Here is a 14,790-nt window from a genome sequence, read left to right on the forward strand (position 1 = left end):
CGAAATCAGGCATTCCAAACACTTGTAATTTTGATTAAAACTGTACTTCTCAAGCTCTCCCCTGAAGTGCTTATTTCTAAATTACATTGCCTAAGCTCGAAATGCAGGCCCCATCAGAAGCATCAGACAGAGTTTGAGGGCTGGTTTCTACCTAAACTATTGCTTCACATGGATCCAGAAAGCATCACCTACCTTTTCTGGTACTCTTTTTCATGGGATTTGGGTTTATCTCTGTTTGTCCTGAGGGGGAGATCAAGGTCACAATTTGGCAAACTGCCAGAAGTCCTATGTCCTTGTAAACTCCTTAGCAAACTGAAATAGTTACCCACCTTTCCATGTTCTAGTCACTACCTTGGTGAACTTGCCTATCAGTTATAAGCTGATAATCTCCAAGTCTCCCTCCCTATAAAGCTGCTGTCCACACAGTCTTCCCCATTGCAGTGAATGCCAACAGCTTTTTTCAACTTGCTAAGATACTAGCCCTTTTTGCATATCACACAGTTCAATACATATCCAGACTTGGATGATTTCTCTCCAAATTCCTCTGCTTGTCCAATACACCATTATTAAGACAGTTTATTAAACTGTCTTCCTAAAACCAAACTTCCTCCTGCCATACTTGTCTCTCCCCAAATTATTCTCAGCAAAATAGCCAGTGAGTAGCTAGGGTTGTAGGAGTGAACCACCAGCACTCAGTGTACTTGCTTCTTAAATGGGCTTTCCCTAGAGATACCCTCTACATCCTCTTCTTTCTTGTTGATATTGATTGAATGTCATTTCTTAGCAAAGCCTTTTCTAATTGTCTGTATTCAGTTCCCTTTCTTATTACACATATTCCCTATTACCACTTCTTGCTGTTTTTTCTCCTTGGCGTTTCTCTAATAAGTTATTTTACTTTTCTTTTTCAACTTTAGTCTTTTTGTTTCTTTAGTCAATTGTTTTCAGGGTCTGAAATGGTGTTTGGCACTCAATAAATATATTTAACTTTAAAAAAATATTATTTTGCAGTACTTTGAATGGAACTCTGGGCCTCATGTATGCTAACTAAGCAAGTGTTCTACCACAAAGATATATCTCTAGCCTCTCAGTAAATAGTTAACGGAATGAGCAGTCCATAAAACATGAAGACACAAGTCTACAGGGGAGATGAGCAGCACAGGTGGTAGATGAATGTGGCACGAATTTTACTTGAATCTTTAAAAATGGACAGGCCGGGTATACCTGAGGTCTGAGTGTCACTCATATTTTTGACTCCTTGTCCCCCCCCAAACAACCATTCTAAGGATATTTCCAGAGGCTCCTACAGCCTGGGCCCCTCCACTGACACACAGAGAGGAAAAACCTCTCTTGCCACCACCCAATACCTTCTCATGTTTCCCTCCTATCTGACTTGCAGCCTGCTGCCCATTAGAAAGTATCTGGTCCAGACAGAATGGACTTTACAGCTAGACAAGGTCTGGTGCCTTAACTCGAACATTGAAATATTAACGTATAATAATTTTATCTGGAAAAGTATAGGTTCTATGATGTCCCAACATTGTGATCCATAGACTGAAGGATCATACGTTGAAAAAGCCAAAAGGAGGAACTTCCCAAATGGAATCCCTTAAGGCATGGAGAAAGTACAACTTTGCTGTTCCTAACATTCCTATAAAACAATCCATCCACTCAGCTGTGCCCCAGATTCTGTGGTTAATGGAACTTTCATATCTCTTGGCAGTGCTGAAGGTGCTTTCTGCTTTCAAACCATCTTTCGAAGGTCCTAATTACCACCTGCCCCTCTCTCACAGCCAAACCACACTCGGTGGGAAATCTTCCCTCTGGTGCCAACTAGCAATTTACTCTCATTCCTCCCAATTTACTCCTCCTCCTTCCAACTGTCATTAAGGTTGTTGGTTTATGTTTTTTTCTTCCATTCTCTAGTTTTGTGTTCCACTTCTGTCTCCTCTGCCTCTGAACAAAGAGCTTCTCTCCAGACCTGTAATTGCAGTTAAGCTCCTACGGTAAAAGCCAGCTGTTTTGGTGCCTGTCTCCTGCCTTCAACTCTCATTGCCCTTAGTCTGACTTTGGCTAGTAGCAGCCAAATACATTCGCTATCTCAATTAACAAGTACAATCTAGTAAAAGGTGGAACTTTGGTAATTTCCAACAAAAATAATAAAATGCCAAAGGAAAAATACTCTGGCTGGGGAGGGGTGTGTAATTCAATGGAAGAGCTACTGTCTGTTACTCACAAAGACTTGGATTGAACCCCAGCACTAAACCAAAAAAGACAACAACAAAAAAACAGCAAAGAAACAAAACTATTTTCTGGGGAAATGTTCTTATAGATGTGGATACATTTAGCATCTAGTCTTGCATATTCACATTTGTGGAGGATAGGAAACAGCTAAGAACTGACAAAAATCCCAGGATAATGAATACAGTATCAAGATAGGTAAGTTGTGAATCCTCAGACGATGACCACCCAAGTTATTATTTATTTTATTGCCACTAGATATAGGACTCATTGGCCTTTATGGAGTGATAAAAAGCCTGTGTTTATTGATTTCATGTATAGGATCTCTATAATACTGGCAGCAGGAGTACATTAGTCTATAGCTGAAATCACTGTAGCTATAGGGAATTTTCTTGCTCTGTCAGGGGGGCTCTGGTCACACTTTAATGTGTCCGGTAGTCTGACTGAAAAAAAGAATGCAGTTAACATTCCTGGCAGTGTGAGCTCAGGATGAACAGACTGGTATGGGCATCTCTCTCACCTGGTTGCTTTCATGGTCTCCAGATTCCAGTTTTGTTGTGTAGAAAGACCAGTGGTCCCAGCCATCCAGCCTGAAGCAAGCACCTGTGCTTCAAGGTGACCAAAGATCGGTTTGAAAAGCATATAAATAGATGCTAGTTGTGAAATCAATTAATGTATTTTGAGTCCTAGACAACTATACATTAGCCAAATGACTCTAGGACAGATTTTAATATTTTATGTGTTTTGTCTCATCAATAGAAAGGAAACTGAAAGCCTTTTGAGTTCTTTCATGCTCTGGGAATACTTCTATGTCCTACCATTAAAACACATGGGATTTTGTTCTATGCACAGTGTGTCCCTGAGTAATCTTCTTCTCTGAAGGAAGGCCCATTTCAGTATACCTGATTTGTAATTTTGTAAGAGTATAGACATCTTGAATTGTCTATGTCTGAAATCTAGTATGATACATTATTTTAAAAATCATTTATCATTTTAAAAGTACAAATAAAATATCTAGTGGCTTTTTCCTGGAAATTTGTGATTAACTATTTTTTCAAGATCTTTATTTTCATGGGGTTTTATTATAACATCTGTATATATGCATAACGTGCACATTGATCTTTCTTTTTGTTTCTAGCAGTGGTACTAAAGTTTGAAGTGAAGCTTTGTGCTTACTAAGTAGGTGCTTTATCAATTTAGCCATGCTTCCAGCCCGTACATTGATGCTTTATAAGTATAGAATGCACACACAAATGCATTTATATATTTATATAGCTTAGTACTAATTCTCCCAACCCAATGAGCATATTACACCTTTTTTTTCAGGTGCAAGTTGAAGAAATTTCTCAGTCTGATCAAATCCTGCACCCTTTCTACCTCATTGAGCACCTTATCATTAAGGTAATTCCTCTTTATTTTTTTCTGGTGCCACTTCTGCCCTTTCCAAGTACTTGTGCTGGAGATCCTAAAATTTCCTTGCCGAATTCACTCAATCATCGATTCCTTCTTTCACTCCCTGCTCTGTTGGCCAGGCATACAAGCTTTGAAACATCCAGTGTGCTTTTTTAGTTACTGGAACTACAGCAATGAGCAAAACAGGAAGAGCTCTCTGCCTTTGCTGACATTCTAGAAGGGGATGGTTAGTACTTCACATACAGTGTGGCAATTGAAATTAGAGAGGGAAGCCCTTCTTCTATAGGAGTCCAAATGAAGGGCATATGGCCTACAGGGTAGAAAGAGGGGAGATTTCTTGGAAGACATAAGTCCTGTGGTATTGTGGGAATTAGCCCAACATAGCGGGCAAAACATGTTTCTGCTTTATCAGTGCCAATTCCCATGACAAGCAGTGCGGGGCAACAGTAACAGAGAGTTTGACAGTCAGAAGTGAGGCTGTACAGGTGGCCAGAGGCCAGAATCCAAAGGGCCCTGTAACTTCCTAGGTATAATGGAGAGTATGAAGTTTTCCCTGCTGGTGATAGGGAACTGAGTAGTCAGGTTATGTGATGAAGTGAGCCCTTGAGTGCTTGTGGGTGTCCTTCTAGAAGAAAGCTTAAAAAGAGGCTTGGGAGATGTAAACCAGAGTTCAGGTTCTACTACACTGTAAAGGACCTTTCTTCTTTTGTTTTGGGATGTCAGATCAACAATGTAAAAATACTGTAAGTTTTACTCCTCCATTCACTAAAATGTTTATTAATAATTGTTATAAAAATGAGCTGGGCGCTGGTGGCTCATACCTGTAATCCTAGCTACTCAGGAGGCTGATATCTGAAGATCACAGTTCAAAGCCAGCCCAGACTGGAATGTCTGTGAGACTCTTACCTCCAATTAACCACCAGAAAACCAGAAGTGGTGCTGTGGCTCAAGGGGTAGAGCACTTGCTTTGACATGAAGAGCTGAGGGACAGTGCCCAGGCCCAGAGTTCAAGCCACATGACCAACAATAAAAACAATATGTATAACTATATATATATATATACAAATTGAGGAAGGGTAACACTGCACAAAAAGAAATGTACTCCTTACCTTACTTATGTAACTGTAATCCTTCTGTACATCACCTTTACAATAAAATAAAACATATTTTTTAAATGTATACATTACAACTTGGGGGGTGGGAGTGGGGGAGGGTAAGTGGGAGAAAATGAAGGAGAGGTAACTTTAAAAAGAAATGTACTCAGTACCTTACTTATGTAACTGTAACCTCCATGTTCATCACCCTTATGATAACTTAAAAAACGTATATACTACAATGATAAGTGGAAACTTGCCCTACAAAATATTGTAATGTATGTATGTATGTTTGTATATTGCTGGTACTGGTGTTTGAATTCAGGGGTTCTTGCTGTTGTTGCTCAACAACAGCTAGCACTCTACTTGAGCAATGCTTCCTCTTCCAGTATTTTGTTGGTAGTGAAATAAGAGTCTTATGGGTTTATTTGCCTGGGCTGACTCTAAATTGATATTCTCATATCTCAACAACCTGAGTAGCTAGAACCACATAGCATTAATCACTGGCACCTGGTTTACATAATATTAGTTTTATTTTTATTTAAGTACTTGTACAAAGGAGTTGCTACGTAACAAAGCCGTTTATGAAAACCGGATCAATCTTTGATCAATGTCATTCTTTCAACACCTATGCCTCTCCTCCCTACCCTTTCCTTCACTCTTCTTAATTTTGTACAATACATATTGGATTTTTTTTTTTTGGCCAATCATGAGGCTTGAACTCAGGTCCTGTCCCTGAGGTCTTGTTTCACTAGAGTGCTAGCCACTTAATCCACTTAAACTACAGCTCCACTTCTGGCTTGTTGAGTGGTTAATTGGGTCTTATTGCCTGGCTTTGAACTGTCAGATTTAGCGTTTTGTTAAGAAGTCATAGCAGAAACCAAAGACATTATTTTCTGGCTGTAGACTGTCTTTGAAGGCTGTGCATCTTGCTCCTTCCAGAATGTTTTCAAAGATTCTATCTGGTAGAGGTAGATGCTTTAAATCAGGAAATCTGACTTAGTCCCTGACTTATCCAATTTTCTCCATCTAGAAAGCAAGAGCAGAGAAAGTTCTTGTCTAGTATGTTATTGATCCATAGAGAAATAGGCAGGGAAGCACTTTTTGGAGAATGTGAGCTTCTGACTGAGAAAGCACTTTTCACTCCAAATCTCAGACTTGATGTCAATCAATCACTTACGTTTTGGATGTTAGTTTGTTTTTATTTTTTAAGGTCAAAGCAAAAAGTCTTTGATGTGAAATAAAACAAGTGTGTGTGTGTGTGTGTGTGTGTGTGTGTGTCTTTCTAAGGACTGAACTCAGGGCTTCATACTTGCTAGGCACCATGAACCATGTCTCCAGCCCGTTTTTATTTTGGTTCTTTTCAGGGTAGGGGTATTGCTGTATGCCCACTCTGGCCTAGGCTGTGATCCTCCTACATGTGTTTCCTGTCACTGGGGATGATGGACACACAACACTGAGCCCAGCCATTGTGCTTCCTGGAAGCTGGTCTCACAAGTATGTGCCATCAAGACTAGCTATTGGTTGAAGTGGAGTCTTGTGAACTTTTTCATGTGGATTGGACTCAAACCAACATCCTGAGATCTCTACCTTCTAAGTAGCTAGGTTTACAGGTTTGAGCTACCATTCTCGGCTACATGACAGGTTTTGAAGAAGATTCTGAAACTAGGAGTATGCTTCAAGTGGTAGAGTATTTGCTTACAAGCACTGAATTCATCCCCCTCCCACACATAATACCACCCTTAAAAAAGTAAAGAGGAGCAAGAAGGAAATTTCTGAAATTTTTGTGAAATTTTATGTTATATTCAGCTGGGAGCCCTTGGCTCATGTCTATAATCCTAGCTACTCAAGATGTTGAGATCTGAAGATCATGGTTCAAAGCCAGCCTAGGCAGAAAAGTCTGTGAACTACCAAAAAGCCAGACATGGGGCTGTGGCTTAAGTGGTAGAGCACTAGTCTTGAGCAAAAATCCCAGGAACAGTGCTCAAATCCTGGAGTTCAAGCCCCAGGACCAGCACAAAAGAAAAGAAAGTAAATATTACATTCAATCTGCACATATATACTTGTATGTAATTTTTAAGTGAAAAAATGTAATACTTTTTTTTTGTATTTTGCTTCCTCTTTCTCCCAACTCTCTCAACTGTCATGCAATCCTAGTAGGAGACACTTGTAACTTCAGAATGTGTCTGGTAGATTAAAATACCCTCCCTTCCACTCATATCTGGGTGTTAGCTAGATTTGGGAGCTCTGTAAGCAATGGCCTTTCATTAGTAGCTACTCTATACTAAACTTATTCTTAGAAAAACGTTGGATTTTATGGAAGGAGCTAAAGATCAAAATACTAATTATGACAAGGAGGCAGATTATTTTTATGATATCTTAACCTAAAATGTTCATGTAAAGAGTGAAATTTTTAAAAGACTCTTCCTATGGGCAATGATGGGGAAGGATCCTAGAAAACTTTGTGAAGTTTTATCTTGACTGTGGTGGCTACATGCATGTGTAGCATTCATTAAATTCTCTCAAACTGAATTCTTTTTTTTTTGTCAGTTGTGGGGCTTGAACTCTGGGTTTGGGCACTGTCCCTGCGCTCTCCAGCTCAAGGCGAGTGCTCTATCACTTGAGCCACAGCGCTGCTTCCGATTTTCTGGTGGTTTATTGGAGATAAGAGTTTCATGGACTTTCCTGCCCGGGCTGGCTTTGAACTATGATCCTCAGATCTCAGCCTCCTGAGTAGCTAGGATTACAGGCGTGAGCCACCAGCACCCGGCATCAAACAGAATTCTTAAAAAGAGTTCACTTAACTGAAATTATGCACAAAAGTTTATAAGAAGAAGCATTTTATTGACTTCAACTCTGGGACTTTTAGACTTTTTTTGTGAAGACATTCTCATTTATCACCCCAGCACTCACTCCTCCCTCAGTGACATGTGGATTCAAGATGGCTAATTCTGCAAGGCCGCTTAAGGATTAGAAAATGATAAAGAAGCAAAAGGGGCTATGCAGGTGACAGGGAGACTCAAAAACAATGACACAAGAGCTGCTACAGCAACAGCACTGTGTTCTTCCACAGACATCTGCAGGCAGTAGCAAAAGACGAGAAGAAATCTGTTCCCCATATGGTGTCATGGACATGGAGTTTAATCCTCTGATTCTCTCCTTCTGTCTCTCATTACTATATCAAATGTAGGTCAGAGACAGTGAATAGGACAGCATTATTTCTGGTTTAAGCAACTCTCCAATGGCTTGTTGGAGTATTAAGGTGGTTTTAAGACAATTTAATTGTCCCCTTTATTCTGTTGTCCCCTTTATTATGTTTATTATGATAATCAACACACTATATATCAAGAAATGTGTTATGGAATACATCCACACTAAGATACCCTTAGTTAGAAGCAATGGAATGTAGACTATGAAATACGCAATAAAGACAAATTCATTTCCTCACTCGACTTTCTCAATATTTGGCCTTGTATTTAACTTCATTCTTGAAGTTGTATTTTGTCAGAGAGACTCTGTCTTCCATCAGTTGTTGTTAAGAACAACAATGCCTTAGCCTTTCATTTGCTGCTAAGTTCTAGAAAGGGTCTAGTCATTCTGGCTTCAGCCAAAGTAAGCAAGTATAGTAGCATTCTCCAGGAAGATAGCTTGGCTCGAGAGTACAGAAGGTGATGAAAAAGTGTAGCAATGGATGTCTGTAGTATTGATCTGGAAGAAAGGAAGAAAGAAAGAAAAGAAAGAAAGAAACAAAGAATGAAAGAAAGAAAGAAAAGAAATGGAGATCTAGATATCTAGAAATTGCTTAACAAAGTGTTGAAAATAATAACTTTATATAGACAGAAATGATGATACATGCATGTAATGCCAGCTATCTGTGGGGCTGAGAAAGGAAGATCATAAGTTCAGGCCAGCTTTGGCAACTTATTGAAGCCTTGCCTCCAAACAAAGATTAATAGGCTGGAAACGTAGCTTAGTGATACAAAACTTTGATAGAATGTGTGAGGTCATGAGTTTGATCCTCAGTGTCACAAAAATTAAAATTAATTAAAATTAAAAGTAAGTAAAAATTGAAAAATGAAACACTTTAAAAAGGCTCAGTGGATTAGAATGTAACACGGACAAGTAAAAGAAATCATGGAAACAATACTGAGACTCTTATCTTGAAGTTATTTTATCTTGAACTAATTACTAAAAATGTTGAGCTGTGGCTCAAATGGTAGAGCACTAGCTTTGACCACAAAAGCTCAGGGATAGCACTCAGATCCTGAGTTCAAGCTTTAGCACTAGTACAAAAAATAGTTTCAGGGATGAAAGAATTTCAACTAATCAAAGATTTGTTAAGGCAAGACCATAGATAAAAGCTTTTCATCTCAAAAATAGCAATTCAATTATAAAGCATTTCATAGTTTATAATCTTTTATGGCTGAGGAGAACATATTGAAGATCATCATGAAATAAGTTTGAATATCCCTTCTTCTCGTGTAATTTCATCTTTCTTGTCTCTGATGTTTTAATCTCTCAACAGGAGGAATGGTCTTGAGATCTGAGTCTACATCTACATTTCTCTCTAGCGACTCTCATTAACCTTTGAAATTCTTTTCCTTGAATTTCCTGAAGACTTGAACTATTGGAATCTTGGACATATAACATCTCTGTTACTGCCTGTCATCTGGGAGACTAGCTGTAAGAAAGAAATGGAAAAGTTGACATATGTATGCAACCTGCTTTTTGTATGCAGTAAAGGGATTTGTTGGTTGAACACAGAATTGTATTTCTTGGTATAAATGTGGAAGAGTGGGTTCATGAAGCTGTGAGTCAGCCAGACAGCTCTGAAAGCAACTCTGCAAGACCAGGAGGACTCAGCCCTATTAGTCACAAACAGCAGCTAGATACACCGTGATTCACAGGTGTTATTTTTTTTCAGGGAGATGGGTCTACCAGACAACTCTTTGAGGCCCCTAACTGTGCTAACTGTGTCCAGCCTTCAGAGAGACAGTCTCTAGGTCACTGTGCTAATTATATTGAGTAAGATGTGAGGAAGGAAGTAGTAAATCAAGGTATGTTATTTTGTGACCAACACTCAAGGGACAAAAAAGAAGTTTTAAGGGAAAGGGATGGGGCGGGGAGAATCCAGATCCTCAATGTGTCATTGTCTTAGTCAACTCTGGCTAGTTACTAGGTTCTCTTGAGGCAAGAGCTTTGAAGGGGAAAATCACGTGAAAGAACGCTCTGGTACTCTGACTCTATGCTTCTACTCGAAAAAAACTAATACAGAAGGTAGTTGGGCTGGGATAGGGATACCAGTGTCACTTTTTCAAGCCCCTTCCCAGTTGTTTCCGTAGAAAGCCTCAGGAAACCCATTAGTGAGTGGCTGTCCATTCTAGGCTCCTATTGTGGGGCTGGAGTTGGGGCTCTAGGAGGAAGATCTTCTCATGACACCACATTACTGGCTATTGCAGGTCAGAGGAAGATCACTGGAATAAAATTTGCAAAGTATGGTTTACATAGGAAGTTGACTTTTCTCTCTATTGCAGTTTGGATTCTCCATGGATCACCACTGATCCAGGGAGCCTAAGTCATTGTTACTGAGGTTCTAGCTGGGATTACCCATCTTCTCCCTGAATGGATAAGGTCTCAGGAGATCAGTAGACCTGAAATTTGTGTTGAGATTAGGACTATGAGGTGGAAGCAGAGGTATGGCTATGGTGTAGGTAAAAACCCTTCATCTCTGCCATGTCAAGATGGTGGTTGCTATTCATTAACTTTACTCTCTCTTATGGAAGAAAAAGCACATTCCATAGTTCTTTTGATGCTTTTGTAGTTGTTGTTACTTGTGGAGCTTGAACTCAGGGTCTAGGCACTGTCTCTCTTGAACATTTTTGCTCAAGGCTAATGCTCTACCCTTTGAGTCACAGCACCAATTCCAATTTTCTGGTATTTAACTGGGGATATGAGTCTCCTGGACTTTCCTGACCAAGCTGGCTTTGAACCATGATCCTCAGATCTCAGCCTTCTGTGTTCCTAGGATTACAGGCATGAGCCATAAGCACCTAGTCCATTGTTCTTATTGGAAAAAGCCATCACTATTTGAAAATAAATATGGCAGAAGTAATCAATAATCAGTTTATGTGAAAGACTATTCTACTGAGTCCAAATCAAGATATATCTTCCTATGGGAGGAATGCCTGGGAATTATATAAGGAGATAAAATTGTTCCATGTAATAAATCAGAATGGCATTAGCCTTTAGGAACAGTTCTTTTTCCTTTTACTCTTTCACTACAGAAAATGGTTTCTAAAATTTCTAATATTATTTCTAAATACATGAGATCATAGAGCTGAAGAGCTGAAAAAATCAGGAGAACTGTCTGTCATAAGAAGCTCAGCAGGAAGTGGTAAAATGGGAAACTGGAGATGTAATAGAAGATTTATCTCCACAGATCCTTTCTTTAAAATGGATTCAAATTCATTATGGGTCATTTAATAGTTTTCCCCTGAAAAACAAGTTTATGATTTCCCTTAGTCTATTGTTTCCCTTAGTTTAATTTTCAGTGTTTACTTAGCATGCTAACCTGTTTATATTTATTTCAAAAAGTTATTGAAACTAGCAATCATACTTTAAATTCAGAAACAATTTTATCATTCCAAAGAAATAATGACCAACAACACTCTTTGAGACGTACTATTTCAGAAGATTTGTTTCTGAATAACTCCAGTGAAGTTTTCTGAAAGGAAATTCCTTAACATTCTTTTAGAGATCAATGGCATCTTTATTACTGGATTCCAAAATGGCACATCCAGCCCCAGGCAGAGTTGCAGGGCTGTTGACAGTGTCAAATGCTCTTTCATTGACACTCAGGTTTGACATAGCAATATTTTCACAGTATTATCTTATTTCTTTGGAGCTCTGTATGGTTGAATCTTTGTGAATTTTCTCATTGAACATGTAAAATCCAAGCTATGAAGAAAATATAGAACCGCTGTAAACAAGAAAAAGTGTTAAAAGGCAACTAGGATCATTGCAGGGGAGTTTTTGAGGACTGAATGATACTTTAATTAAAGAAGAAACTTTCTTATGTTCAAAACAGTTGTTGGAATTCTTTCTAAAATTTAGTTGTAAGAAAAGAAAAAGATTTGAATCCTTATCTTGGGGTTCATTTCGCCTAACATCAACTTGTCTGACAGTTTCTGTTTGTCTCAGACATATACTAGTTATTGCAAGTAAGGGAAACCATGGGACCTATGTTTCTTTGGGCCTGGCTTATTTCACTTAATAGAATTTTTTCCAAGTCTTTCCATTTCCGAACAAATGGGGCAATGTCATTCTTTCTGATGGAGGCATAGAATTTTCTTTCTTTCTTGCGATTGTTTCTAACATATTTATATGATGATTTCTTTGTTGCTTTGTATGTCCCTCCCCCATGGTATAATTTCTGGAAGGAAGGGAAAAAATAAATCATTTAAATAGAGATACAGGTGGAGCCATTGCAACAATGAGATGTACAAATCGTTATGTCAAAAAACAATCTTTACAACTTTGGTAGGGGGGGTGTTGGGGGATTGGGGGGTGGGAGATGGGAATGGGAAACAAAGGAGGAGGCAAAAATGCTTGATAAGAAATGTACTCATTACCTTGCTCATGAAATTGTAACCCCTCTATATGGTATTTTCACAATAAAAAAAGAAAAGAAAAGAAAAAGATTATCATGTTACATAGGGCCCCATTGGGAAAAGATTGTAATTTCCTTGGGAAAATGATTGGATAGTAAAATATAAATAAAATGTTCATCCAAATGCTACCCTTACAATTGAAAACATGTTGTAAAATATAGAGGAAATTAGTCTATAAATATTTTATGATCAGAGGACATTTTAGTGGCGCATCATGACCATGGCCTTTTCAGTTAGAGGAATACTCTCATTTTGTCATATTCCATAAGTAAATTATTCATCATTATCTGAGGTTTGTTTTACTTTTTTCTCTTTGGTGAAAATGCATATTGGACTCAGGGCCTTTTGCTTGTTAGGCCAGTGTTCTACCCTTGAGCCACACCTTCTATCCTGAGGGGGAAAAAATTACTAATTCAGAATATTTAGAGGAAAGGTATATTATCTTTCAAGATTCTTTGGAAGATTTGCCCTGATTGAATCGTCCTTTCTGTGATATATGAAGTTTTAAAGAGGTCTGTTATCACTTGACTGAAGTTTTCCAGGGAAGCAATCTCTCCCTAGGAGTTATGAGATATAGGGAATAATAGGTATATTAGCCTTGGATAAACCTATAGGTTTTTTTCCCCTAAAATTTCCATGTTTATATATAGGATCATGCTCAGGAACTTGGGTAAATCACCAGTTTTTTTTTCCTTGTTAGACAAAAGTAACTTAAAATTATCTTTAAGTAGTTGCACAAAAGAGTTGTCATTTAACAAAGCAGTTTATGAATATAGTGTCTTGATCTATGTCACCCCTTTTGAGATTCTCATTCCCTCCCAACTCACTCCTTCACTCACTTTCCTTAATTTTGTAGGATATACATTGAATTCTTGACTGCATTCTCCACATTCTCCCCCCTTCTCAATTTTTCTTATTTACTTCTTCCTTATATAAAGGTTTCTCTTCCTCATATAAAGGTTTACCTCATCAGTTCCCTGGCTACCAAAAGTCCGTTTTTGGATATTTTACCCTGGCCTATCTATATGATATACTGTTCTTACATATTATAGACACACCAAATCTTATCTTTCCCCCTTGTTCATAAGAGAAAAACATTGGAAATGACATACATGGGCAAAAAGAGACATTTAAATATAGATTCTAATGAAATTCTAATTAGTAATTGATCATTTTGATTACTAAAGAAATGTTAAATAAAAAGATATTTTATGATATTATATATTATGAGATATTATATATTACACAAAATGTATTGTGTAATATATAATCCATATATAAAAGTATTTGTACACATTCTACATACATATAAGATACATGTAGAATCTGTAAACTTTTATTATTTCTTTTTTAATATATATTTTTTAATGTAAAGATACTGTATAGAGGGGTTACAGTTCCATGAGCAAGGTATGTACTCTATATCTATGCATCTGTACACGCATACATCACATTACTTGGTTGGGAGTGGGGCAAGCCCTTACAAACATATCTTCTTTCTTGTTATTCAGTGTATAAAGTCAGTGGCAGGCTAGAGGAGCGTACATCAGAGTGAACACACTCATATGTTGACAAGGTAGCTACTTGCCCCAGGAAGCAAGGATTTCCCATATCTTCACACTTAATTGTGCTACTGCTTACAGTGCCTCAGATGAAATTGTTCTGTATCTCCTTATGTTATTTTTTTAAATAGGATTGTAAGTGGCATGATTACATTACTTGCTACATCTTAGTGTTCTTGTTCAGTCATGTGCTCCTTCTGTCTGCCCATGAATCCTGGGTCAGAGCTGCCCTTGGAGTCATCTCTATCCTCAGACTCTAGTAGAGCACCTGACCAAGGTTTCTTTTGAAAATTGAGCCATGGATATTCACAGACAATATTTTATCTTGAAGTAAAATGTCACAAACAAACCACAACTCAAAAGCAAAGTGTAGATCAAATCTTCATACTTCTGCTTGAGCTTCCTCTGGTCCCCAGGTACTGTTAGCTCTAAGCCTCTCAATGTTCCTGGGGGACCTTTAAAAATCCACCTTGGCTCTCTTACCTGTCTTCTTCTCAGCAATTTCTCAGGAATATTCACCATTTTTACTATTTTAAATGAATACAATATAGTATAAAGTGGTTGGCACTTAGAAAAAGCTTGGATGTATTTGATGATAAACTCAATTTTGTTCTTGATTTTAATAGGAGACAGTTCTCTCCACCTATCTACTTAGTGATTTAAACTGTATAACATTTATAAGTATGTTTATAATAATGTTGGATATATTATTTATTTATTTAGTTAGTTAGTTTGGTTGTGAGTCTTGAACTCAGGGCCTGGGCACTGTCCTTGAACCTATTTGTGCTCAAGGCTAATGCTCTACCACTTGAG

General features: G+C 38.0%; 1 protein-coding gene across 1 annotated transcript in view; it reads right to left on the bottom strand.

Annotated features, from left to right (window-relative positions):
* The window catches only part of Fam81b (family with sequence similarity 81 member B), a 59,184-nt gene extending 44,685 nt beyond the window's left edge, over positions 1–14,499 (bottom strand). The window contains exons 1-2 of the mRNA XM_042691024.1: positions 14,328–14,499; positions 1,627–1,667 (exon numbers count right to left, since the gene is read on the bottom strand). Coding sequence (XP_042546958.1) covers positions 1,627–1,667; positions 14,328–14,499 — 213 coding nt within the window. The remainder of the gene's footprint in view (positions 1–1,626; positions 1,668–14,327) is intronic.
* Between the last annotated feature and the right edge of the window lie 291 nt (positions 14,500–14,790).

The sequence above is a fragment of the Dipodomys spectabilis genome, unplaced genomic scaffold (assembly GCF_019054845.1).
Source record: "Dipodomys spectabilis isolate Male_0828 unplaced genomic scaffold, ASM1905484v1 ptg000140l, whole genome shotgun sequence".
Lineage (NCBI taxonomy): Eukaryota > Metazoa > Chordata > Mammalia > Rodentia > Heteromyidae > Dipodomys > Dipodomys spectabilis.